This window comes from Aspergillus costaricaensis (assembly GCF_003184835.1).
Source record: "Aspergillus costaricaensis CBS 115574 unplaced genomic scaffold BO79scaffold_3, whole genome shotgun sequence".
NCBI classification, from domain to species: domain Eukaryota; kingdom Fungi; phylum Ascomycota; class Eurotiomycetes; order Eurotiales; family Aspergillaceae; genus Aspergillus; species Aspergillus costaricensis.
Genome location: NW_020291803.1, coordinates 702023 through 723917, shown reverse-complemented (window position 1 = coordinate 723917; position 21895 = coordinate 702023). Strand labels below are relative to the sequence as shown.

Genomic DNA, 21895 nt, shown 5'->3' with positions numbered 1-21895 from the left:
TATAACGCTCCACCCATCTATAAATATTAATTGTACGCACGAGGATGGCTGTTGAGGGACTGGACAAATATTCAAGATCTAAATGACTAGATGTCTCTAATAAATCGACTCCCTTCTTTACCCGGGTAAGGGGCTAATTGGTGCAAATTGAAGGCGTACTACACCGTAATATCCCGTTTGATCACGATTGGCCTAAAAGTCAAGGCTACCCAAGCCGATTGTCTGCCTTAATCTCCAGCTCTTTGTCCCCTTGTGCCGCGCTAGTCAGCTTGCCATACAGCATGTAACAAGTACAACTTTCTTTAGTGCCAAAGGTTACGGACCGGATTGTAACCTGAATTTCATCCTCGCCTTGACAGTTGCGGTACAAATTGGCTATTTATTGAATGTATTTCAGACAATATTTTCTTCTTCTTTCCACTACCAACTGATAACAGTCCACGCATGGCAGTGGGAAGAAGGATGAATTGGCTGTGTCATGGTTGATGATGACTCGCGACAAGTCAAAAGAACCCAGAAGGAATTAGCAGATCCCCACCGAGCCGGGGCCACTTGATGCCCTGTGAGGAGGTCGATCAAGCCTCTCAACTCTCATTCCCAATCTCGCCGGGAGGTTGGCCCGATCAGTGGGCAAGACATGATGGGAGGAGACACTTACACAGAGTGGGAAGACGTGGTGGTGGGAGTAACCACCATCTCACCTTCTTATCCCACAGCCGTGACTGGCAGCATCTCTCGCTTCTTCTCCCCACCGGATCAGGGATGATCGTCTAGGATCTTGGATCAGCTCGACGGGATCTCTCAAGTGCCCCCGAATTTAGCTTTCCCGAAGCTAAACACGACTAGAAGCAGCCCAGCGCCAAGGGTTCGTCCATCATTTTTCGGCTCTCCGCCCGTGGAATGTTATGGTTGTGGTGGTGCTGGTGGTGATCAAGCTGGGAGCTCTGTGTTTATCTGGCTCACCTCGCCCACATTCTGCCTTTTGCTTCGTCAAGGCCTCAATCATCCCTTCCCTACATTCTCTTCTCTCCCTCGCTCCTTTCCCTTGACCATCTGACCTAGTCATTCATTTAGAGCCATTGTTTTTATTTTGATTCCTGCCCCCCTCCTTCGCCGGTCCTTTCGTCCTTCTCCCCGATCTCCGCCGCCTTTTCATTCTGTCTTCACACCAGCCTCTTCGCCGCCATCCACGCACAAGGAGAAAAAAGAAAAATCATATACAGAGAACGAAAAGAGACTTTGCTGTCGACACCGAATTCCTCGTCCCTTCCGACCGAAAAGTTCCGTCGCTCATAAGCAAGGCTCCTCGATATTCCACACTTTCTCCTTCCTCGCTTGACCTGCGGCTCTTTCCCCGAAACCAGGGCCGTTGAGAGCCATACAGTATTTTCTGTCGGAAGCAGGCATACAAAAGACATACAAGCCCCCAGCCCACCAATGCGTTCGAAATCCTGTCGACTGAAAGATCGTAGTCCCTCGTGAATGAAGCCGACGCAATGACGACCAACTCGTTGAGCGCAAAGAGCAGGCCCGCTTCATCGCTTCGCATCACTCCTTCGAATTCTCCAATCCTGAGACCGCCAACGCGCTCTTCCATACACAAAGCACCGTCTTATCAGACAGCCTTGTCCCTGCGGACAGTACTCGGAACAACCACAACTACCCCCCATGGATTCTCGAGCCATGAGCAAAGCAGGTCTTTCGCCCTCTGTGCAGGCTCAGTGGCGGTACTTGTTGAATTGGATGAGAAGGACTGTGTAAACCAACGCTTTTTCAGGGCACGGCCCTCGGCAGCCAGTGTGAATCCAGTTACATCGTTCTACCACCAATCCACGCCGCCTACAACGCCTGACAGTCGAGCAAAATTCTCTTCAAGTCTCAGATCGACCGCCCACAGCAATGCTTACAATGGCTCTCCGTGCCATGACACGGCTGATCCCGGTAGTCCCCGTGGTTGGTCTTCCCGCGAGAGAGTCAAGGCGGTTACGTGTACCGCAATCAGCCCTAATGGGGAGTTCCTCGCAGTAGGAGAAGTAAGCGAAGTAACCCTTGTGCCGCCGTCAACAATTCACTGACTTCTGCTAGACTGGTTATAGCCCCCGAATCATGATCTTCTCAACAGCGAAAGACACATCTTCGGAAATTCCACTTTCGATCCTTACGGAGCATACATTTGGTGTGCGTGGCCTGGCCTTCAGTCCAGATTCACAGTATCTAGCGACGCTCGGTGATGTGAATGATGGATTTCTTTTCGTATGGACCATCAACCCGAAGACTGGTTCGGCAAAACTTCACTCAACCAACAAGTGCACTTCCCATGTCCGTGACATGTGTTGGATGGGTCAGACATTAATCACGTACGTCCTAGCGGTGTATGCTGTATGTTGAGTGGGATATCAACTAACTCGTGTTTTAGTGTGGGAGTCCGACATGTGAAAGTTTGGAGACTTCCAGATGCAAGGCCTGGCTCCCCTCGGTCTCGCCTTACTGTGGAGGTCCCAAGCAGCTCCCCGAGTCAGATTCCCAAAGCATTTTCGGGACGAAATTGTTTACTGGGTCCGCTGGCCGAAAGCACCTTCTCTAGCGTAGCAAGCTTTTCCAATCGGGAGTCAGTCGTAGGCACCGATACGGGGGCTTTATGCTTGGTGGATGATGGTGAGGGATCCCAGAAATTATCCGTCGTTCAATACCTGGATTTTGGCATAACTTCCTTGGCGGTCGACTGGCACCGCTCTTGTGTTTGGGTTGGCGGAAGGGGCGGACAAATTCAATCTTTCAGTTTCGAGAAGATACGCTCATCGGCCGCTCCCCTGTCTCCCACACTTTCTGGCAGGTCATCAGCAGAGCAGGCGCTCAAGGGCTCTGCAATAATCTGCATCGGTTCTCTGGGGTCTCGTGTGGTAGCGGTGGACTCGACTAATGCTATTGAGATACATTCGGGCGACGAACTGGGCGACGAAGTCGACCAGAGAACCCCTCAGACCATGGTCTCCGCTCACAGAGATGCGGTGCTTGGGATACGTGGACTCAGAACTCCGAACCAGTATGAAGCTACTTTCTTCACATGGTCTCGCAAGGGCAGCGTGAAGTTTTGGAATTCCCGAGGGAAGTGCATGGATTCGCGTGCAATCGTTCTGGAACATCCCCCTGGCTGTGATGAGGACATTTCCAATGAGTTGAAAATAGTACGAGCTACAGATGAGATTGACCTGTTTGTCTCGGGTGATAAATTTGGTGTCCTAAGGTACGTTGCCGTTGTCTGTTAGGGATCAAGTTCATCGTTTTTGCTGACTAGAGCAACACAGGATGCTGCTAGGCTCTTCATGGGAGCCCTTACACGAGGTCCGAGCCCATGGAGGAGAAATCACTGACATTGCTCTGCATACAACACCGGATACGTGCTTGATCGCCAGCTGTGGACGTGACCGCATGGTCCAGCTATTCGAGAGAAGCAATAACAAATTTGAGTTAATCCAAACTATGGATGACCACGTTGGGGCCGTAAACCAGCTCCTCTTCCTTGACAACGGAGAGAGGCTCCTTTCGTCATCTGCCGATCGTACCATTCTCATTAGAGACCGTGTTAGCCGTGAGGTCAATGGCACGCCGATTGTTGCTTACTTGATCACCAGGGTGATCACGATGAAGGCATCCCCAGTGTCCATGACTCTTTCTACAGACACGGATGTCCTTGTCGTATCTACTGCTGATCGATGTATTCAACAATATGATCTTACTACCGGTCGTCAGATCATGTCCTTCCGAGCTATAGATTCAGATGGAAATGATACAGTTGTCATGAACTCTTTGACCGTGACTTCTGATATCTCAAAGCAGAGTTTCTCAAAGCTACTCTTCGGTGTCTCAACCACAGACAAGTCGATACGTGTATACGACTTGGAACGTGGCGTGCTTCTCTCAGCTGAATTTGGGCACACAGAAGGCATGAGTGATGCTTGCCTACTTGCAAATCACTCCAATGACTCCACCCAGTCAGACGACCGGATACTCATCAGCTCCGGCCTTGATGGGCTTGTTATGATCTGGGGAGTATATGTGCTTCCCCAATCATCATCGGAGCCCTTGCCAGTCCTACATAAAGACGATGATGCTCCTGTGAAGGAACTGACACTTGCTAAACCCCCTCTACGCAAGGTTTTGTCTAAAACTGAGCTTGCCGGGCTCCAACGACAGGAAAACATTGCTGTCACCCCCACTCCTGCTCGCGGCCATTCTCCGACTTTCTTACGGAAACTTTCCAAGTTCTCGCTGTCTCCCGCAAAGCACGGGAATACACCACCGCCCACTACGCCCTCGGCGACATCGAATCGTCGCTCCCCCACCTCTAGCGCTTGCCGAGACAAGTCACACCCTACATCTCCCTCTTTGCATACTTCAAAGACCGCAAGCGCAAGGAAGGCTGGCAGTAGTCGAGGCGAATCCCGCCGTTCCTCTCTTGATATTCGTGCTCGAGCCAGACTTTCCGGGAAAAGCGATTTTGGAAGCCTCAACACGTCCACAGAACAAGTGTGTCGTACACTGAAAGCTTACAGGAAGAAGCTCAATGGATCAGTGGGAAATATTCATGCCCAGAAGGAGCTCGAGAGAGAGCTGAACCTAACTCTACGGGCTCTCAATCTTCGAAGTAACAGCAGTGAGAGCGCGGAGACTGAGACTGAAAGCAGCGGAAAGGAGAATGAAAAGGCCCTTGCATGATGCGTCCAAGTGATCCATATATACACCCTGCCAGATACTGTCATCGGTTGTACGCTCGAAAGAGACGCCGAAGGCTTCATCAGGCCTGACGCTTCATCCGGAAAGGGTGAGCTAAAAATGGCGGGTCCACTGACGCCTGCCTTCGTTCACGCATTTATATCTTCTCGACCTTCGTTCTTTTCTTTCTTCGGCTTCCTTTCTCTATTATTCGCCCTGCCCTTCTTCGTAACATTCAGGAAATTCAGTGCTATCCTTAGACTTCATTTGTTCTCATGCGAGGGGTCTGCTTGGGTATGGTTTCATCTTATTTGCGCATTGCGGGTGTTGGATATTCTGCTTCCATCCTCTTGCATGATATTTGGGGCGCGGAAAGTTCGAGGAGTTTGGGGCGCATGTTTTCGACTTCTTTCTCCAAGACTTCCCTTGCAAGTTGACCCAGTCTGTCCTCATTGAACGTTCAGTGTTTCACCACACGAGGTGTTCTCTTGCAACCGCCATTGCACTATTGCCCTCTCAAAGATTCTTTCTCTTTACTGTATCGGTTCATTTTCAAGTCCTTTTTATCTACCTTTCATTTTCATTTTCCCCGAATCCTTGTTCATCGTTCGGATCTTTACCTACCTTCTAAATGATACCCAAACATTGTCGCTGTCTGCGACAGAAGACTGTACTCTTCTGACTCTTATTTATATGCCTTGTTGAACTTTTATCCGATGCCAATATTGATATGGCTCTGCAGTGCCCTTTAGAGATTTCCCCACATCCACAGCCAGCCCTGACATAATTTCCTTATTGCAGTCTCCTGCTGAATGACATTATATATCAGAGATTACGAATATAGAGAACTGAATCATGTACTAGTATTAGCACCTTCTCTTCAAATAGTTAGTACTGGTGGTCTACCATACCGTGAACAGGAAGAACAAGAATCACAATACCTAGTTGCAAATCCCCCGCACAAAAAGGGATACGAAGATAGTAGTAGCTACTGATACTGGAGATCTTACTACGGTAGATCTATGCACTATACGGGCTTTATCCAAGCACATGCGAGCCAGTGCTAACATCGTAGCGTGGCTCGACCATCAAGAATCCGATGCAACTCTATGGAATGATTTAACCACGAAAACTGACGATTCACTCAAAAAGCACCTTCATCGTTCTCACCAGAGACCTCCTCGCCGCAGTCGACTCCTCATCAACCCCATCCGCGTAAAAGCGTCGCCACCTATCAAGGTCAATCTCCTTTGCATCCACCCAAAGCCGGCCACGATACCAAATCTGCGCGCCGATCCAGATGACAACGACAGCAATGACGCTGATAAAGTTCGCAAAAAAGTTTTTAGCGTTCGTCGCTTCACCCAGAGGCCAAATACTTAAATAAAGTTCCAGGCCAATCAATCCAATACACCAGATCAGTGCCCACCATGTGGCATAGGGATATGACCTTGTCCTCCAGGGAAGGCATGCCTCATCTCGACCTTGCACCTTCCAGCTATATCGAAATCGTAGATGAGAAAGAGATATCATACCCCATCCGAAGAGTGTGAGGAGTGAGACTAGGTTGGATAGCCATTGGAAGACCTCAGCTCCGGTGTTGGATACGTTGATGTAGGCGAGCGCGCCTCCTATCCCGATGGTCGCAATATAGCCGGCCCATGGACGGCCAATGTGATCTGCTATGCCGAAAATCTATCGGGATCAAGAATACGGACGAATGGACTATGTTAGTACTAGTTTCTGAAAGCCAAGCTCTGCGAAACACACACTTACTTACTTACCTTATGATTCATACCCACATGCGACAATCCCATGAGCATCCGGGAGCCTCCATAGCCGGAAATACTCCCTGTAGAAATCATCGAAATGAAGATAACAGCGTTGGTCATGTGTGCCATTACGGGAATGCCTGCATCCTTGAAGGCAATTACAAACGGCGACGCATTGCTTCCTGACTGTCCGAACAAGTTCGGATTCGTTGGATCAACCGTCAATGTAATCATGAGACTCCCGAGAATGTAAAAGAGCCCAAGACGAAGCCATATAGATCTGACGGCTTTCGGAACCGATCTTCGCGGGTTAGCTACCTCGCTGGCTACCATTGCTGCGTTTTCTGTCCCCGCCATACCCAGGCCTCCTCCACCTCTACATCCACTACATCGAAATGTCCCCCACCCCAGAAAAGGGCATCTACGCCGCTGACCATCTCCGCGACCTCGTCCCTGACGCCGGCCATATCCACCACATGCCCACACACCTTGACATCCTAATCGGCGACTGGCGCGCCTCCATCAGGTCCAACTACCGCTCCACTCTCGCAGATGACCGCTACGCCGCCAAAGCCGGCCATAATAACTTCTATACCTTTTACCGCCTCCACGACTACCACTCGCTCATCTACGCCGCTATGTTCGCAGCCCAGAAACGTACCGCCCTCGATGCAGTGTCCCGCATGGAAGCCAGTATCCCGGAGTCTCTCCTCCGCATGCAATCTCCTCCTATGGCCGACTGGATCGAGCACTTTGTTGCTATCCGTCTGCACGTCATGGTCCGCTTCGGGATGTGGGAGGAGCTTATAAATGATACCTCTCTTCCGGAAGACCAGGATCTGTATGCTATCACGACAGCAACAACCCACTACGCCCGCGGGCTCGCCTACGCCGCTACCAATGATGTCCCCTCGGCCCGCAGGGAAGAAGCATTGTTCCTGGCAGCCCGGGACCGCGTCCCGCCCACTCGCCGCGCGTACAATAGCAGAGCTGCCGATATGTTGGCCGTGGGGGTCGCCATGCTGAAGGGGGAGATTGAGTACCGAGCAGGGAACTATGAGACGGCGTTTGCTGCGCTGACGGAGGCGATTGTGTTGGAGGATCAATTGCCGTATAGTGAGCCGTGGGCGTGGATGCAGCCTGTTAGGCATGCTTACGCGGCGTTGAAGCTGGAGCAAGGGGAGGTGGAGGAGGCGGCCAGGGTGTATAGGGCTGATTTGGGGCTGGATGAGTCGTTGATTCGTCCCAGGAGACATCCGAATAATGTTTGGGCGTTGCATGGGTATCATGAGTGTTTGGTGAGGTTGGGGAGGGTAGAGGAGGCCAGGGCCGTTGAGGGAGCCAGGAATGTGGCGTTGGCCGGGGCGGACGTGCCGATTTTGGCGTCGTGCTTTTGTAGATTGGAGGTTTTGAAGAAGGAGAATGGGGGGTGTTGTGGTGGGAAATAAGCTCGGAGGAGCGGGAGGGTTATAGTAAATGTTAGGTCCTAATGTAGGATCATTTGCTAGGGTTTGTTTATTCTAGAGGGATTGTGTACCTTTACATAGTATGCAAGTAGTAAAATGAATTTGCCGAATTTTGGGTTTGTGAGATAATTTGATAGTATTACTTGAGGGTATTCCTTTCCATGATTTTCACAAAATACCATTCAATGATTTACGCATGTTCTTTATACGACTCGGTCATTTATCTATACGCCAATTATGGAATATTAGTACGTGTGAATTCTTCCGTTACTGCGGAGTATCTAAAACCTGCAACTTAGAATACAGTGGCTCCATCTTGTTCTGCGCCAAGGCATCTGGCTGACGCTCTTTCAGCCAATCACATTAGCGAGTTTTACATCCTCTTTAGCCTCGTTCTTCAAGGCCCACTCCTTTTGGGATTTTCTTTCCGTATACAAAGAATATAATCCCCCTCCCCACCTACGAAACTGCTTGGCCTGAAGTTTTGCCCTTATAACATGAACATGAAGTAAAGCGAAACATGGTGTCTATCACAGCCGTACGGGAGAATAACGGCGCTATCCCTCGTCTGTATGGGTCTAATCTGGTTGCGGTATTTGGTGAGTCTCGAGTTTCGTTCTCAGAAATATACGGAATCAAAGCTGAGTATTGGTGTAGTCGGCGGAACAAGCGGAATAGGCGAATCAACAGCGCGCGCATTCATTCGCAATACAACCACCTCCCGTGCCTATTTGATTGGGCGCGACCAGGCAAGAGCAAGTCGGATTATTCAGGAACTGCGGCATATTAAGCCAGACTCGCAGGTTGAGTTTATCAAAGCGGATGTGTCTCTTCTCCAGGAGGTTGATGAAGTTTGCATGGATATCAAGAAGAAAGAGGATCGATTAAATCTGTTGTTTTTGAGCCCGGGGACTGGGTCGATGAATGGACCAGATGGTATGATAGCCCGTAAATGATGATTTTTGATGCTTGGTGCTAATCGTTGTCCTTTACTAGAGACTAGTGAAGGACTGGACAAGAAATTAACGCTCCACTATTATGCCCGGATGCGGTTCGTGGCAAATCTCCTCCCACAGCTTCTCAAGGCTGGCGAGGATCAACAACAGCAACGGCCGAACCGGCTTTCGCGTGTGGTATCGGTACTTGAAGCCGGAGGTGAAGCAGCACTTCATTTAGACGATCTCTCTCTCAAAACCAACTATTCGCTCCGCAACTGCGCAAAGCATGCGATTACCATGAACTCGGTTGCTATGGAGCATCTGGCTGCTTTGTATCCACAAGTCTCATTCATTCACTCTTTTCCCGGACTCGTGCGGACACGTCTAGACCGGGACCTGGGTGGCATTGCCAAGACTGCATTAAGCGCCCTGCTTTTGCTCGGACGGCCATGGGAGACTGGGTTCGAGGAGAGTGGAGAGAGACACTTGTACGCAGCGACGAAATTGCAGTTCGCGCCGCGGATGTGTGGAGACAAGATGGATGCTGCTGAAGGTTCGGATGGGAAAATTGGAAGTGGGTTCTATCGGCTTGACTCCACCGGATCAACCTATAAACCCAGTCGGATCATGCAGGTTTATCGCGAGCAAGGGATAGGAGGGCTCATCTGGGACCACACACTCGGTATATTTGAGAAAGTCCGCGGCGGATCGAAACTTGGTGATGAAACGAAGTAGAGCGATGCTCGCTGAATCAAGCACATCTAATCGAGCAGCAACAGTCGAATATTATGCGTTTGTAGTCATAGAGTGCTCACATCGAGCTCGTCCAGTCCTCGTCTAGCTCTCCAGTAATTACTAGAGACCAAAAGTTCCTGACATCCTTTCATAACCCACGCCCACTTCTGAACGAACAACTCGGACACTTCCCAACTCTGCGGAAGCCAAGGGTCACCCCATACCATCATACCAATGTCGCCGTTAGTAGGATCCATCATGTCCTCGCAGAGCTCGCAATCATCAAACCCCTCCCCAGCAGTGATTAGATTATCGCGCATCTGCGGAAACGGGAAACAGTCAAACCAGGGATGATGAGGGACGGAGCATTGAGTAGTGGTGGGCAAAAGATTTAGCGGAACGCTTGTCTCTTCATCCTGCTGCTGCAGATTCCGGTTGGTAAACGGAGAAACAACCTCATTATCCTCCATCGCCTGTAAACTCCACCCCAGTACGCCCATGATATCCACAAACGCACGCAGAACGTTCATCTTGGACAAGGTCAACAGATGATCCAGACATGGATCCGCCGCGTAGTACCGTTCGTAAGCTGCGGCATGGAAGCTCATCATCATGGCTACAGCCCCCGACAGCGATGTCGGCCGCGGAAGCAGCAATTTCCGCGTGCCTTGGTTTGCTGAATCTGGATCTGGTCGTGGGAGAATCAATGCATAGTGTCGTTTTTCCTTACTCCTGGCCTGCTGCTGTGCGATGAGAGCTCTTTTCTGATCACGTTTTCGAGCCCCTGAAAGTGCTACGATTAGGTTTGTTCGAAACAAGAGCCGCGGTAGCCGAACTATACTCCGCAGAGTAACAAGATAGTGGAGTAGATGAAACTCACTCATAGCACGTTGGTTAATTCTATTCTGCAGCTTCTTGCGAAGTGCGGCATCGGTGATGCCCGTCCAATTCTCATTGAGGCGAGAGACCCGATCCTGCGGAGACATGAGAGGAAGCATGACTAGTGATTAGTAGTATAATGGATGACGCGAGCTGAGCGAGTGAGAATTTATGTTCTACAAATGGACTGCAGGAAGAGACGGAAATAGTAGGCAGACAAACTCCGAGGCACGGGGAGGCAAATTTAATTACATAAGAAGCATCAATACCGGTACTGGTACCGTATTTAGTGCCAAACGGCTTGAAACTTTCAAATATCCAAACATGCACCACTTACTTATTATAAACATGCATTAGTGAACCATTGTGTCGACAGCATATCGCGATACATCAGGACCGACTCTGGCCTTTATTGACAGGTTGTTCAGGACTCTGAAGAGGGTTCTTATGACTTCAACGTGTTGAAGTGATTTGGCAACCATCTCTCTCACATCAAAACCACATATTAGAATGGCATCAAAATGAGCATTCCCATCATGACATTTACCTTCTTTCGAAGATGATATGAAATGTATGAGATCAGAAGCATAATTACCTACTAATGTATCCAGTGTCCGCAGCATCATCCCCATAATCCAGATCACATCCGTCTCTCCAATATACTACCGAGATCAAGTTCAAGACCCACCGAACCGGTGCAACTGGATGACTGCTCTTGAACCAATCATCGAACAGTAGGGTGTATACAAAAACCACTCATATCAGAGAAATGGCTATATAATGACCGCCTCAACCCTCATGTCCCAGTCCCATACTTCATACTTTAACCTTCATTAGCATTGATTAAAACACTCCAAGATGACATTCACCCCCCAGACCCCGGCCGCCGAGATCACGGCTTCCTTCCCAGAAGCCGTGCAGGGCAAGACCATCCTCATCACCGGTGTCTCCCCAGGCAGCTTGGGACTCGCAACCGCCGAAGCCTTCGCCTCCCAGTCGCCTGCAAACCTGATCATCTCAGGACGATCCACCGAGAAAGTTCAAGCGGTCATCACGCACCTCGAAACAACCTACCCAGCCACCACCTACCACGCCCTAATCATGGACCTATCATCCCAGAAATCCGTCCGCGCCGCAGCATCCCAACTCCTGGCCGATACCTCCATCCCCACCATCGACATCTTGATCAACAACGCAGGCGTTATGTCCATTCCCACCCGAACCCTCACCGAGGACGGACTCGAAACAACCTTTGCAACAAACCACATCGGCCACTTCCTCTTTACCAACCTTATCCTACCTAAGCTGATCAAGGCCGCTTCTACCACCACCACCACCACCAAAGCCTCCAACTCCAGCCTTGCCCCCCCAACAAGAATCATAAACCTCTCCTCCTTCGGCCACCAATTCTCCCCCGTCCGCTTCACCGACCTCTCCTTCACCAAACTACCCAACGAACTACCCGAGTCCGAGCGTCCCGACCTCCAGAAAACAGAGTACCTCACCGGTAACTCTCACGCAGACGAGGCATACTACGGCTTCTTCTCCTACGGGCAGTCCAAGACCGCCAATATCCTGCACGCGATATCCCTCAACCAGAAACTACTTGCTAAGTACAACATCGCTGCGTTCGCCGTACACCCCGGCACAGTCGACACCGGGATTGGTCGACATGCGACACCTAGCGAGATCGAGACGGCCCTGCAGAGGGTGAAGGATTTGGGGATGGATCCTACGCCGAAGTCAAGGGAGGTGGGGGCTAATACGACGGTCCTGGCGGCGGTGGATCCGCGTTTGAAGGTGGTGGATGTTGATAGTGAGGATGGACAGGTTAAGGGGGTTTATTTGGCTGATTGTAAGGTTGATGATGGGGGTGTTGTTGCGTTTGCGACTAATAGGGGCATTGCGGAGAGGCTTTGGAGTGTGAGTGAGGAGCTTGTGGGGGAGAGGTTTGATTTTTAGATGTGTGTTGGGTTTCCTCTTGTTGGTGATTATAGTAGAATAGTAAGTGAGAATCTGAATTTTAATGTTATGCCTGGTTACAGTAAACAGCATAGACCGGGTGAGATAGGATTTCTTCTACCCTTGTAGTATGTAAATAGCAATCTATACAGTAGCTCAATTAAAACATCAGAGTTAAAGATTAGGTCGAGGTACGTTAGTGGTTTTACACTATCCATACTTAGTAAACTGAAGTGGATCCGGCGATACTCAGGGCGAACTACCATGGCTCTGATTGGTCGAAAAAGCGTCATCCAGGTGCATTAGCGCCAACTTTGAATCCTTGTAAAAGGAAAACGAAAAATACAGCCCTAAGAAGGTACTTGACAGTTTTACAGTTGCGGAAGATAGCGTGTAGAGGATAATTGAAGTCATGGGATGAAATGGTACTAAGATGAAACGCGTGTGTTTATATAAATCAAAGTCTCGAAAGCGCATGCATATTAAACTAATACTGATGACATTGCTGTTCCACCTTGGTAAGAATATATATCTTCCCTTTAAACCCCTACTGAATACCATTCTCCCTTTCCCTTTCCTCCCACGAAATCCCCACGATATCCCCACGATGTCATTGAATATGGAAAGCTTCACATCAAGTCAGCATCTCCAACTTCCTCCGTAATAATCTTCCCAGTCCACCATCATCTTGTGCCATATCAGCAAGGCTGATTGCCTTTCCCGCCCATCGTCGGCAATCCGCATCCGCTGCAGCGAGGTAGTAATCCACCGCTCGATTGAATGCTACGGTTGATAACCATCGTATCTCATCTTCGGGATACCCCGGTGGTGACAGATTGTCATTTTTCCCGGCTTTAGCATGTCTTCCTTGCACTAAACTGAGAGACTGATCGAGAATTGTCTCTGCGAGCTGGTACTCTGCTGCGTCGACGGAGAGTTGGAATAGACAGCGAATGTAGCGGGGAAGGGTTTGGATGATGAAGGTTGACTTGTCTAGGAAGGGGGATGGTGAGGCGTGCAGGGTGCGGAGCAGGGTCTGTCATGTATTGCGTGATGATCAGCTGGCATGTATGTCTTGTTGGGTGCAACGTAGTGATTTCCGGGGTGAATCTGGGCTGTATTCAAGGACTAATAGGTGAATGCATACCTTGACTGCTTGTACTTTGGCGTTTAGCTGACCTTCGGAGCGGAGGATACCGTCTAGAAATACTGAGCTGAGTCTCTCGTTCAAGAATGGGCTAGCTTCCTCGATGATTGTACAGACACCTGTCCAGTTTTTCAAGAATATAGATGCCTCGAGATCGAGGGCAAGGATGGTACGGTGCTGGGAGTGCCGTTTTTTATACTGAGCATTAGTGCTGTGTTCGACCGTTTGGCTCCTGAACAGTTCTCGAAAGTGTGTACCAATCCTGTGGATAGCGCTGTAGTGCTTTTGCTGGATGCTACATTAGATTTTTATATAGAAGAGCGCTGGCTGAAAGCGAACCTTCTCATCGAAGCTAATTTCTTTGCGGGCTTCTATCGCGATTCTGGCTATTTTGAGAGAGTCGCAGAGAAGATAGTGTTCTGATGGAACAATATGCTCTGTTCTATCCGTTTGTTGACACGTATCGGCGAACTATGCTATGTTAGAGGGAACCGATTCGCTTCGGAATGCTTATACTTGCTTTGATAGAGATGTCTAGTAAATGCACGACGGGCTCCGTTTTGGTCGATCTGAATACTCTGGAAGCAATGCTATAACTGGCCTTGGCAAACCATGCAAGCTCTTCAGCGGAAAATACGCGGTTGTCCGGTGCTCCGCGACTTGCCAGGACCAATCCTGGCTAGTCAATCAACAGCCGCCAGGCTTTTGCGTGAGACTTACCTTGATTCATCAATGTCTGAATCTTGTTCAGTAATGTTTCATTTTCCCATCCGGATTTCTCGAGTTCGGTAGAAAGAAGTTGAAGAGCAGGCATATTTTGAGGTCAGCACGAGCATCTCATAATAGAAGGTCAGCCATACTGTAACAGTTTTGCGACATGGTATCCCTCTGCGCCAGAACACTTCGCGGACTTAAGAAGTTGCTCAAGACTCTCCAGCCCCTGCTGAGTCTTTCCAAGCTTGAAGGCTTCTACACATGACAAGAGGTAAGGAATGGTTTTTGCGTCCCCAAGGAGCGACTCGAGATATATGTTTGCTTTTCTGTGTTAGATCAGATGTCTATTAGAGTGCTTGAGGTTTACTTACATGCGATAGGCTCGCTGCTCTTCAGGCATCGTGTATACATAAGGTACAATGTTGACGGACATGATCTGCATTCTTCGGGCATTCGATTGAATATAGCAATCGCTTGTGAGGCATTCGGGTCATGTGAAGTACACATGAGGAACTGTCTGCTTTGTGTTATTTCTTGTTCTGGGGCAGATCTATCAGGGGTGGACTAGCTACCTAAAAAGCTTAGCCTTGTTTGCAAGAGAAATCTGAAACAATGGCTCTTCTAACAAACAAAGACACCATTTGCCTGCTACTGATTTGTCGTCATTCGAGATCGCATTATTGACATGTTTCCAAATGAGCTGTATCTCAATGAGCCCTACTATAGTAGCTGGAGCTGTGATAAGGGCTAACGTACGATGAGTGTTGCTTCTGTTGCCGCTTCACTCAACGGCTGTTTATAATGCCTCCTTAAGCTGGCAATTGTCTCCTGGAAGATTTCGAGGCTAGTAATTGCACACTTCTTCGAGTGCATCAATCCATGTACGAGTGTTATAAACACTTTCTCGATTGAAGTTTCGTTATTTGGGAGAAGAATGACCTGTTCGAGCAGTTCCTTGAGCATCATAATGGAGACCTCTGGGCTGACACATTGTTAGATAAGCATACGAATCTGAACGATACACTCACAATGTACCAGGCAGCTTCTGTATATAATACATGATGCTACTCTCAATATTTAGCACTGGACAGCATACACGGGTCATACTGGCCCATTTACATTGTAATTTGTGAATCTTTGAGTTCAGGCGATTCAATGGTACTTTGTAGCACTGTCGACCATTATGTCAGTCAAGAAGGGAGGGCTCCCACAGGATATACTTCAGTGACCTTGCGAAAAGACATTCTCATCTAGTTCTTCCTTGCTCAGTAGCTCAAGTTGGATGATCTGAATTGGGAACATCCCACCGTAATGCTTTTCGATACTAGCCGATATATAATGACTGGGCTTCACGGCCTACAATCTTCAGTACATCCATGGCTTTAGCAAGAAAGCCACTGGGCTCTTTGGTATCAAGACGAAGACCGGCACGAACTGTCCTGCATGAGGTATTTGCCATGATCATCAATCAGGAGCAACCTACCAGAAGCGTGGAGTATCATTAGCTCTTTATTCTTTACTGACAGTACCGGTGACTGGCCCATATGCCTTATGAGCTCACATGCTCTCAACGCCCTTTCTAACCACTTCACAGAGACATCATGTTGCTTGCGTGAAAGCGCACAGTTACCGATCTTATAGCATATGTCCATGACACGTTCTTGGCCCCTGCCGTTGTCCGATACTGGTATCTTTGAAAACAAGTGTTCTGCGATGTCGAGTCTCCCTTGTAGCCATGCCTATATAGATCTAACAGTCAGCCTAATGTAAATTGTGGACGGGTAGACCATACCAAGTAGACACGAAGCATGTAGTACTCTATGGTATACTGTTGAAACTTTGAATCCTCGATGTCACTTCCAGATTTCTCAAGTTTGTCTAACCGTATAGCTGCAGTTTCGATTATCTTTTGGCTTAGATCGAGATAGCCATTCTCTATATCGAATAAATTAGAGCTATGTTCAGGGAGACAATGAAGAAAGCAACGAGTTGTGGATTTTACCCATGCATGTCGATACTATGCTAAATGCCGTCTCTAAGGCCCTGTTGCTTCCTGGGCGATGTTAACTGTCCTTTACGCATACAATAGTCAACGGGTTATACTTACCCGTGCCTCGATATGGTGCGGCATATTCCAACATCGCGTAAGCGAATACCTTCACTATGCCGTACTTAGTGAAAGTCCCCGCGTCGCTGAGAGACCTGGAAGTACCTTTGCACACCAGGGCAACTTCTTCTTTTCTGTCTCTATAGACGGTCATGAGTTGTATGCAAGTATTCCATAGCGTCGTTCCTTCTTGGTCAAACCGGCGCCGAGTCGAGGACGAGGGACTCGCTATCAGCAAAGGTAAATCATTCAGTTGCTGATCCAGTTGAGCCATAGATTTGACGTCTAAACCTAGATGACGCTTCTTTTGGTCGATAGCGAGTCGATCGGTTAGGTCAGCTGCGAAGTCTGTTGCTTCGTTCTTAGTAGATGAGGCAATAAGAGGTATGGAACGACAGGCAGAAAAGGTGCTTCACCTAGAATGGCGTCCATTCCTGCTTTTGAGCTGCGATGTGTCGTTACTCTAGTCGTAGCTCTAATGGCTTAAAGAAGACGACTGTAGTCCTGCGGATACTTGACCGACACCCAAAGCGAAGTACGGAATGACACCTGACCAATCTAGTCCATTTCGGGTTCACGTTACAAGGCCACAATCTACCTTCCCCCGGAAATAAGTCACGCCTTGAAGATGTTATGGTACATTTTGGATGGCCGTATAAATCAATGACAGAAGGGTATGAAGGAAACAATATCGCGAAGCTCCTCCATTGGGAGGACTAGTAAGCACCAAGAAAGAAGACAGTAACTAGGCGTCAACCCACGCGAGCATTTGCTAGGCAACAACAAAAAAATACGAGGGGAATTACTCCAGGGCTTATTTAGCCTTTCGCTGTGACGGCAGAAAATTCCCAATAATGAGTGATGGGCTAGAACAACAGCAGTCAGCACCGAGCCATTGCATCGTCTGATGATGTCACTCACATGTTATGGGTATCTCTTCGGATTGTAAACGAGAAGCAACAGGGGATTCCATCTCCAGGGGAGTTGGAATTGGGATTTTTCAGGGTGCAGCTTGTGAGCATGGCTTTTTGCGTGTTGTCAAAAGCAATAGCTCCGAACTTCTCCCAGTAGCTCACTAGCTGGTCTTCCACGATGATCTCGTGGATTGCAAGCTTTCCCTGAATATGACAGTCATATTAGACATCGACCACAGAGAGTTAAGTCTGCAGAAATCACTTACGTCTCGGAGAGTCTCAATCGGTACGCCGATCAACTCTGCCATTTCTTTGTTCCCACGGAATATCTCACCCGTTCGTCTCCAGCAACAAGCCGGAATAGCCATACTAGCAAAAACTCGATCATATTCCATCAGGCTTCGTTCGAACCACATCTCCACGAGGATGAGTTCAATGTCGGTCAGGCTCTGCATTCGCTCACGAAACTTCGGCCGAAATTTATCTAATTGTCGGAGGATCTTCTGCCGCGAGGCTTGTTGCAAGTGTCGCTCCATATATTGATTCAGCCTGGCATAACCCTTCACATAGTTGAATGGGCGAAGGAGTCCCGCGTCGTATTTTGCTTTAAGAAGCTTGTTCATCCGCTCCTCTGGCGGGTCGGACCCTGATGGATCTGCTGCGGTCATGTAATAGGTCTCTCTCGCCTTGTCATTGCTCACTGCAGATGTAGGCCCTTGTAAAGGTTCGCCCTGAGCCTGTTGATTAGGTTGGGGTTGCGCAGGTTGAGACTGCTGCAGAAGGCTTTGATTCGAGTTTCCCAGAGTCGCCATAGAATTGAGTAATGACGGGTCCGAGTAAATACCCTGCAGCTCATCATTCTGAAACACTCCTCCATCATCCAAAAGGCTATTGCTCAGAAAGTCACCAAGGAGGTTGTACTCATTAGTGACCTCTGGTGCATTGAACATGTATGAAGGGTGAAACGTGTGCATGTCCTGGAATTGGCTTTGTCCACCAAGCCATTCGTTGTACCCAATCACTTACTAAAGTCAATATGATGCACTAGACGACTTTATAGGTAGGACTCACTTTGCTGTTGAGCATTAAGACCTTGGCCAGAAGAAGCCATGTTGCCTGGCTGCTGCACAGAAGTTACAGAAGCGGTGGGTAGGCCGATGGACCCGTCGGGTAGCATTTGCTGACCTGCAGCTTCTGGGCCGTCGACGTTTCTGGGCATTTGGACACCGGAATACTCATTATTCGAAGAGCCCTCGTCATCGGCAGCCGAATGATCGTTTTCACTCCGCGACCGTTTTGAAGGTTCCCGAGGTTCATCGTGGCAAAGGTGGCCAATATTTCGTTTTATGCATCGCGTGCAGGGTCGCTCCTACATTTCCCGCAAAGCAATAACCGTCAGCAACTAGATCTTCGAAGGGTAATTGCACTCCACGTTTCACAGGAATGCGCTGGAGGGTAGAGCTCAGACGGGTCGTACCGAGTCGCAAGTCATATGCTGTGCCACGCGAGCGAATGCCTTTCAGTTAGCAAATTACTCCTCTAGGCGTGGAGCCCAACAAGTATCAAGGGCGATGTTTGTTCGGGTTGATTGAAGTGAGGGGCGAAGAAGGTAATCTTGGTTGAGGGGAAAGACTTTACCGATCGCCGACAGTAAACGCATGCTGCAAACGTGGCACTCTAATTAGCAACGTGGTCGAAACAACAGGGGGAAAAGCTGAGTCGCTGCCTTGATCCTTGTAGGATGCGTAGCAAATAGCGCCATACCATGATTGACTTTGCGACGTTTTTTGGGACTTGGGTGAGCCCCCGCGGCAGCACCCTCAGTCTTGAGGGACGGTGTATTCTGCGAGTTGTCTTTCGCACCAGCATCTGCCCCAGTCTGTTCCTCCTCTGTCACATCCGGTTTTCTCTCCGCTGTCCCATTGCTGGTTTGTTGATCGGGGCCTAGACCCGTTGACGCCGCACTTTTCTCCGTCATTGATCGCTAGGCGCAAGGTGTTGCGCAGGGTTCGGTTCGCCGTTAACACTGTTGCTGTCGATTGGAACACAAACGGGGAGCAAAATGGCTGTCTGCAGACATTCGACTGGGTGTGAATGGACCGAACAAGCAGAGGGCGAAGGTATCGGGCTGATCTGTAACGTGAAAATGTGAGGGCACGCGCGATGCGATCGGCTCATCGAAGTTCCCCGCTGGTGCGGGACTTGGATCTTTCATTTCCCGGGCCCCTCCGCATTGGGGCCGGCAGCGGCGAACCCGGTTAGTAGCCTCGGAAAAGCATATGAGCGGCTAACCCATGTGTGACACTATCCCTCACGGCGCGAAGCAAAGCAGCCAATATCAGTTGTTCAAGCGAAAAGGTAAATACAAATTAAACAGAATCCTCGTATTTCTGATGTTAACATATAGGACGACTATCTGTCATTGAATTTAGTTACAAGGTTTCTACCTCGGTTAACTTGCATCTAGCATATGCAGCCACATGCTCTTACACTGGGCGGTTTTGCAGAGTAGGCAGTAGAGTCATTTATTTCCTTTCCAAAATCAGGCTTGTATTAAGTATTTTCTGGGTGGCTAATGACCCGTGAATGATGCCCCATTAGCATCACTAGCCACAAGCTTCTTATATACCCACTAGACTTCTTTGCCTGTATTTAACTAGTGGGGGTCCGCCGTCAATATCTGGCTAAACTCCACTTAGAGCTAGAGGATTCCCAGAACCTGAGTCTTGACAAAGAACGAGGTAGAACACGATGAGGCCCAGCTTGTCCTGAATAGGAGGACCAATTCTCCGAGGGGCGGGAATTCGTTTAGCCCCATAAATCACTGGAGTCCCGTGAGGGATATATACAGTCGATGCGGTAGACCTTCCAGGTAGCGTCAAACTGGCTCGCGATGCCTTGGTCGACCGTAGGATGTCAAATACCGTCCTGCGCATGACTCGTTTTCCAAGATGTCTTGAAGACTGGCATGAGGCTTGCATCTTCGAGTACGCGCTCCAGACGGCGTACAAACTGTAACAGCACAATCGTTTTGGACTTGCCATTGATGCAGATGTTTGTAGGTTCAGTCTTCGGACATAAATGTTAGACTCAATGCTGCATGCGACCTGCCAATTGCGTCTTTCAAACCGGCAACGGGTGCGGTATTGTTTTGCATTGACTTCAGATGCCCAGTCAGTTGTTTCAAGATATTCGAGACTTCTGGGTCATTTTCAAGCTAAACACGATATGTCAGCAACATATATCAAGCACGGGTACAGAGGAGCTGGGGCTGAAAACGCACCTCGTCGAACATCGTTTGGGTTTCTTTTCCTCCCGCAAGGGTAAATTCGGACTGCTTCTGGTTATACTCGTCAGGCAAGCTGTCGACCTGCCGCAGAACAGGGTGCTCCTAAAAAAAAGGTCAGCGTCATCGTAATTCTCTTGACTTACTCGCGTCAAGGCCACACTTACGTTCTTCGATTGCCTCTTCCTCTCCGCTTCTGCTCGCTTCGCATTTCTCTCCATCTCCTGCAGTTGCTTTTTCTCTCTTTCGAGCATAGCTTCTTCCTTTTCGACTTCAGCCTTCAAGAGATCAATACTATCAGTCACTGTGGCTAAAGTAGCCTCCAAGGAACACTGCAAACACGTGTCAGTCATATCTTCAGTGAGGTTTATCGAGCGTTACTTACATGCTCCTTAAGCGCTGCCTCGTACTCAAAGACAGAGTCTTTCGTGACTGGAGGAAATGGCATGCGCGGAAGCCGCTTTCCCAGACTATAGAATTGGAAGATTACAGGTCAGTATAATCATTTCCCTTGAGACAGAAGACCAGGAACTATACTTTTTCACAACAGCTTGAACAGCAGCCTGTGCTTCGATGCGTTTGCCCTCGTTCTGCTGTCTTACAATAACTGGACGCTCCAGGGCCCGAAACATATCGCGCACCCTGTCTTGAACCGGCTCCGGAAGTGTGGACCACTTGGATTTGATGGTCCTTTCGGAGACCTGCCGGACCTGGGGCTTCAAGTAGGCATAAGGCTTGTTGCGCGTCTCACTCCTTTGCTCGGGTCCATTGCTGGAACGCTTCCGCTTGGGAGGCATGTTTGACCTGTAGATTATCCTATAGGTGAGGGATTAATTTGGATTATATAGCTTTGATCACTTTTGATGTAGTTACACCCACATGCCCAGACGGAACCCGGACGTAGCGTCATCATAATAAACGCGCCGTTGGCCCGTTGCTGAGGAGATCACATGATCATACTGGGTATTCCGGGCTGCGCTAAGCCTTTTGGAGCCGGTGGGGCCACCCCCGCGAGTTAGTTGTTCTGCCCCTGACGGTGGGTTATCGCTGCTATCTACTACGGAGTATCTATCTCTCTATCTATCTACTACGGAGAACTACGGTGTATGTTGCGGCATTTGTTGAAGATCCTCTACAGTTACCATGTACATGGGAAAGAAGCAACTGTCATTGCATCTTGTACATGTATCACTGTTTTGCGCGATTCATACTACATCCTAGTGGCTGGATATACGATCGTGAAGACTAATGATCCTTGCTTG

The 21895-nt window shown here is 49.0% G+C and overlaps 10 protein-coding genes across 10 annotated transcripts; 4 read left to right on the top strand and 6 right to left on the bottom strand.

Moving 5' to 3' along the window:
* The first annotated feature begins 1135 nt into the window (after positions 1–1135).
* On the top strand, positions 1136–4851 carry BO79DRAFT_43335 (WD40 repeat domain-containing protein). Its single transcript, XM_025689243.1, has 4 exons — positions 1136–2033; positions 2086–2357; positions 2417–3244; positions 3306–4851. The coding sequence occupies exons 1-4, from the start codon at positions 1497–1499 to the stop codon at positions 4714–4716; spliced, it is 3048 nt and encodes a 1015-aa protein (XP_025543967.1). The 5' UTR covers positions 1136–1496; the 3' UTR covers positions 4717–4851.
* A 900-nt stretch (positions 4852–5751) lies between these two features.
* Positions 5752–6818, bottom strand: BO79DRAFT_250838 (uncharacterized protein; the record flags this gene model as incomplete). The annotated part of the gene is made up of 3 exons (XM_025685835.1): positions 5752–5820; positions 5884–6408; positions 6498–6818. 3 exons carry the CDS (start codon positions 6816–6818, stop codon positions 5752–5754), a joined length of 915 nt encoding a protein of 304 aa, XP_025543966.1.
* A 23-nt stretch (positions 6819–6841) lies between these two features.
* On the top strand, positions 6842–7933 carry BO79DRAFT_272524 (uncharacterized protein; the record flags this gene model as incomplete). Its single annotated transcript, XM_025687438.1, has 1 exon — positions 6842–7933. A coding segment is annotated over one exon (1092 nt), but the record flags the coding sequence as incomplete, so codon positions are not given.
* A 538-nt stretch (positions 7934–8471) lies between these two features.
* On the top strand, positions 8472–9624 carry BO79DRAFT_137603 (uncharacterized protein; the record flags this gene model as incomplete). Its single annotated transcript, XM_025678131.1, has 3 exons — positions 8472–8550; positions 8609–8887; positions 8948–9624. The coding sequence occupies 3 exons, from the start codon at positions 8472–8474 to the stop codon at positions 9622–9624; spliced, it is 1035 nt and encodes a 344-aa protein (XP_025543964.1).
* A 65-nt stretch (positions 9625–9689) lies between these two features.
* BO79DRAFT_272523 (DUF3425 domain-containing protein) lies at positions 9690–10622 on the bottom strand (the record flags this gene model as incomplete). The annotated part of the gene is made up of 2 exons (XM_025687437.1): positions 9690–10312; positions 10505–10622. 2 exons carry the CDS (start codon positions 10620–10622, stop codon positions 9690–9692), a joined length of 741 nt encoding a protein of 246 aa, XP_025543963.1.
* A 739-nt stretch (positions 10623–11361) lies between these two features.
* Positions 11362–12465, top strand: BO79DRAFT_250834 (NAD(P)-binding protein; the record flags this gene model as incomplete). The annotated part of the gene is made up of 1 exon (XM_025685834.1): positions 11362–12465. One exon carries the CDS (start codon positions 11362–11364, stop codon positions 12463–12465), a length of 1104 nt encoding a protein of 367 aa, XP_025543962.1.
* A 634-nt stretch (positions 12466–13099) lies between these two features.
* Positions 13100–14426, bottom strand: BO79DRAFT_137540 (uncharacterized protein; the record flags this gene model as incomplete). The annotated part of the gene is made up of 5 exons (XM_025678124.1): positions 13100–13501; positions 13613–13900; positions 13952–14083; positions 14163–14287; positions 14333–14426. 5 exons carry the CDS (start codon positions 14424–14426, stop codon positions 13100–13102), a joined length of 1041 nt encoding a protein of 346 aa, XP_025543961.1.
* A 1121-nt stretch (positions 14427–15547) lies between these two features.
* On the bottom strand, positions 15548–16865 carry BO79DRAFT_272517 (uncharacterized protein; the record flags this gene model as incomplete). The annotated part of the gene is made up of 8 exons (XM_025687436.1): positions 15548–15640; positions 15687–15760; positions 15888–16065; positions 16119–16261; positions 16329–16379; positions 16434–16487; positions 16539–16781; positions 16850–16865. The coding sequence occupies 8 exons, from the start codon at positions 16863–16865 to the stop codon at positions 15548–15550; spliced, it is 852 nt and encodes a 283-aa protein (XP_025543960.1).
* Positions 16866–17005: 140 nt separating this feature from the next.
* Positions 17006–19490, bottom strand: acuM (gluconeogenesis transcription factor RDS2). The gene is made up of 7 exons (XM_025684440.1): positions 19112–19490; positions 18986–19008; positions 18825–18842; positions 18419–18716; positions 17614–18368; positions 17355–17551; positions 17006–17299 (listed from the first exon to the last, which is right to left on the bottom strand). Exons 1-7 carry the CDS (start codon positions 19323–19325, stop codon positions 17248–17250), a joined length of 1557 nt encoding a protein of 518 aa, XP_025543959.1. The 5' UTR covers positions 19326–19490; the 3' UTR covers positions 17006–17247.
* Positions 19491–20411: 921 nt separating this feature from the next.
* Positions 20412–21430, bottom strand: BO79DRAFT_137072 (uncharacterized protein; the record flags this gene model as incomplete). The annotated part of the gene is made up of 5 exons (XM_025678104.1): positions 20412–20564; positions 20631–20738; positions 20801–20965; positions 21019–21103; positions 21171–21430. 5 exons carry the CDS (start codon positions 21428–21430, stop codon positions 20412–20414), a joined length of 771 nt encoding a protein of 256 aa, XP_025543958.1.
* Between the last annotated feature and the right edge of the window lie 465 nt (positions 21431–21895).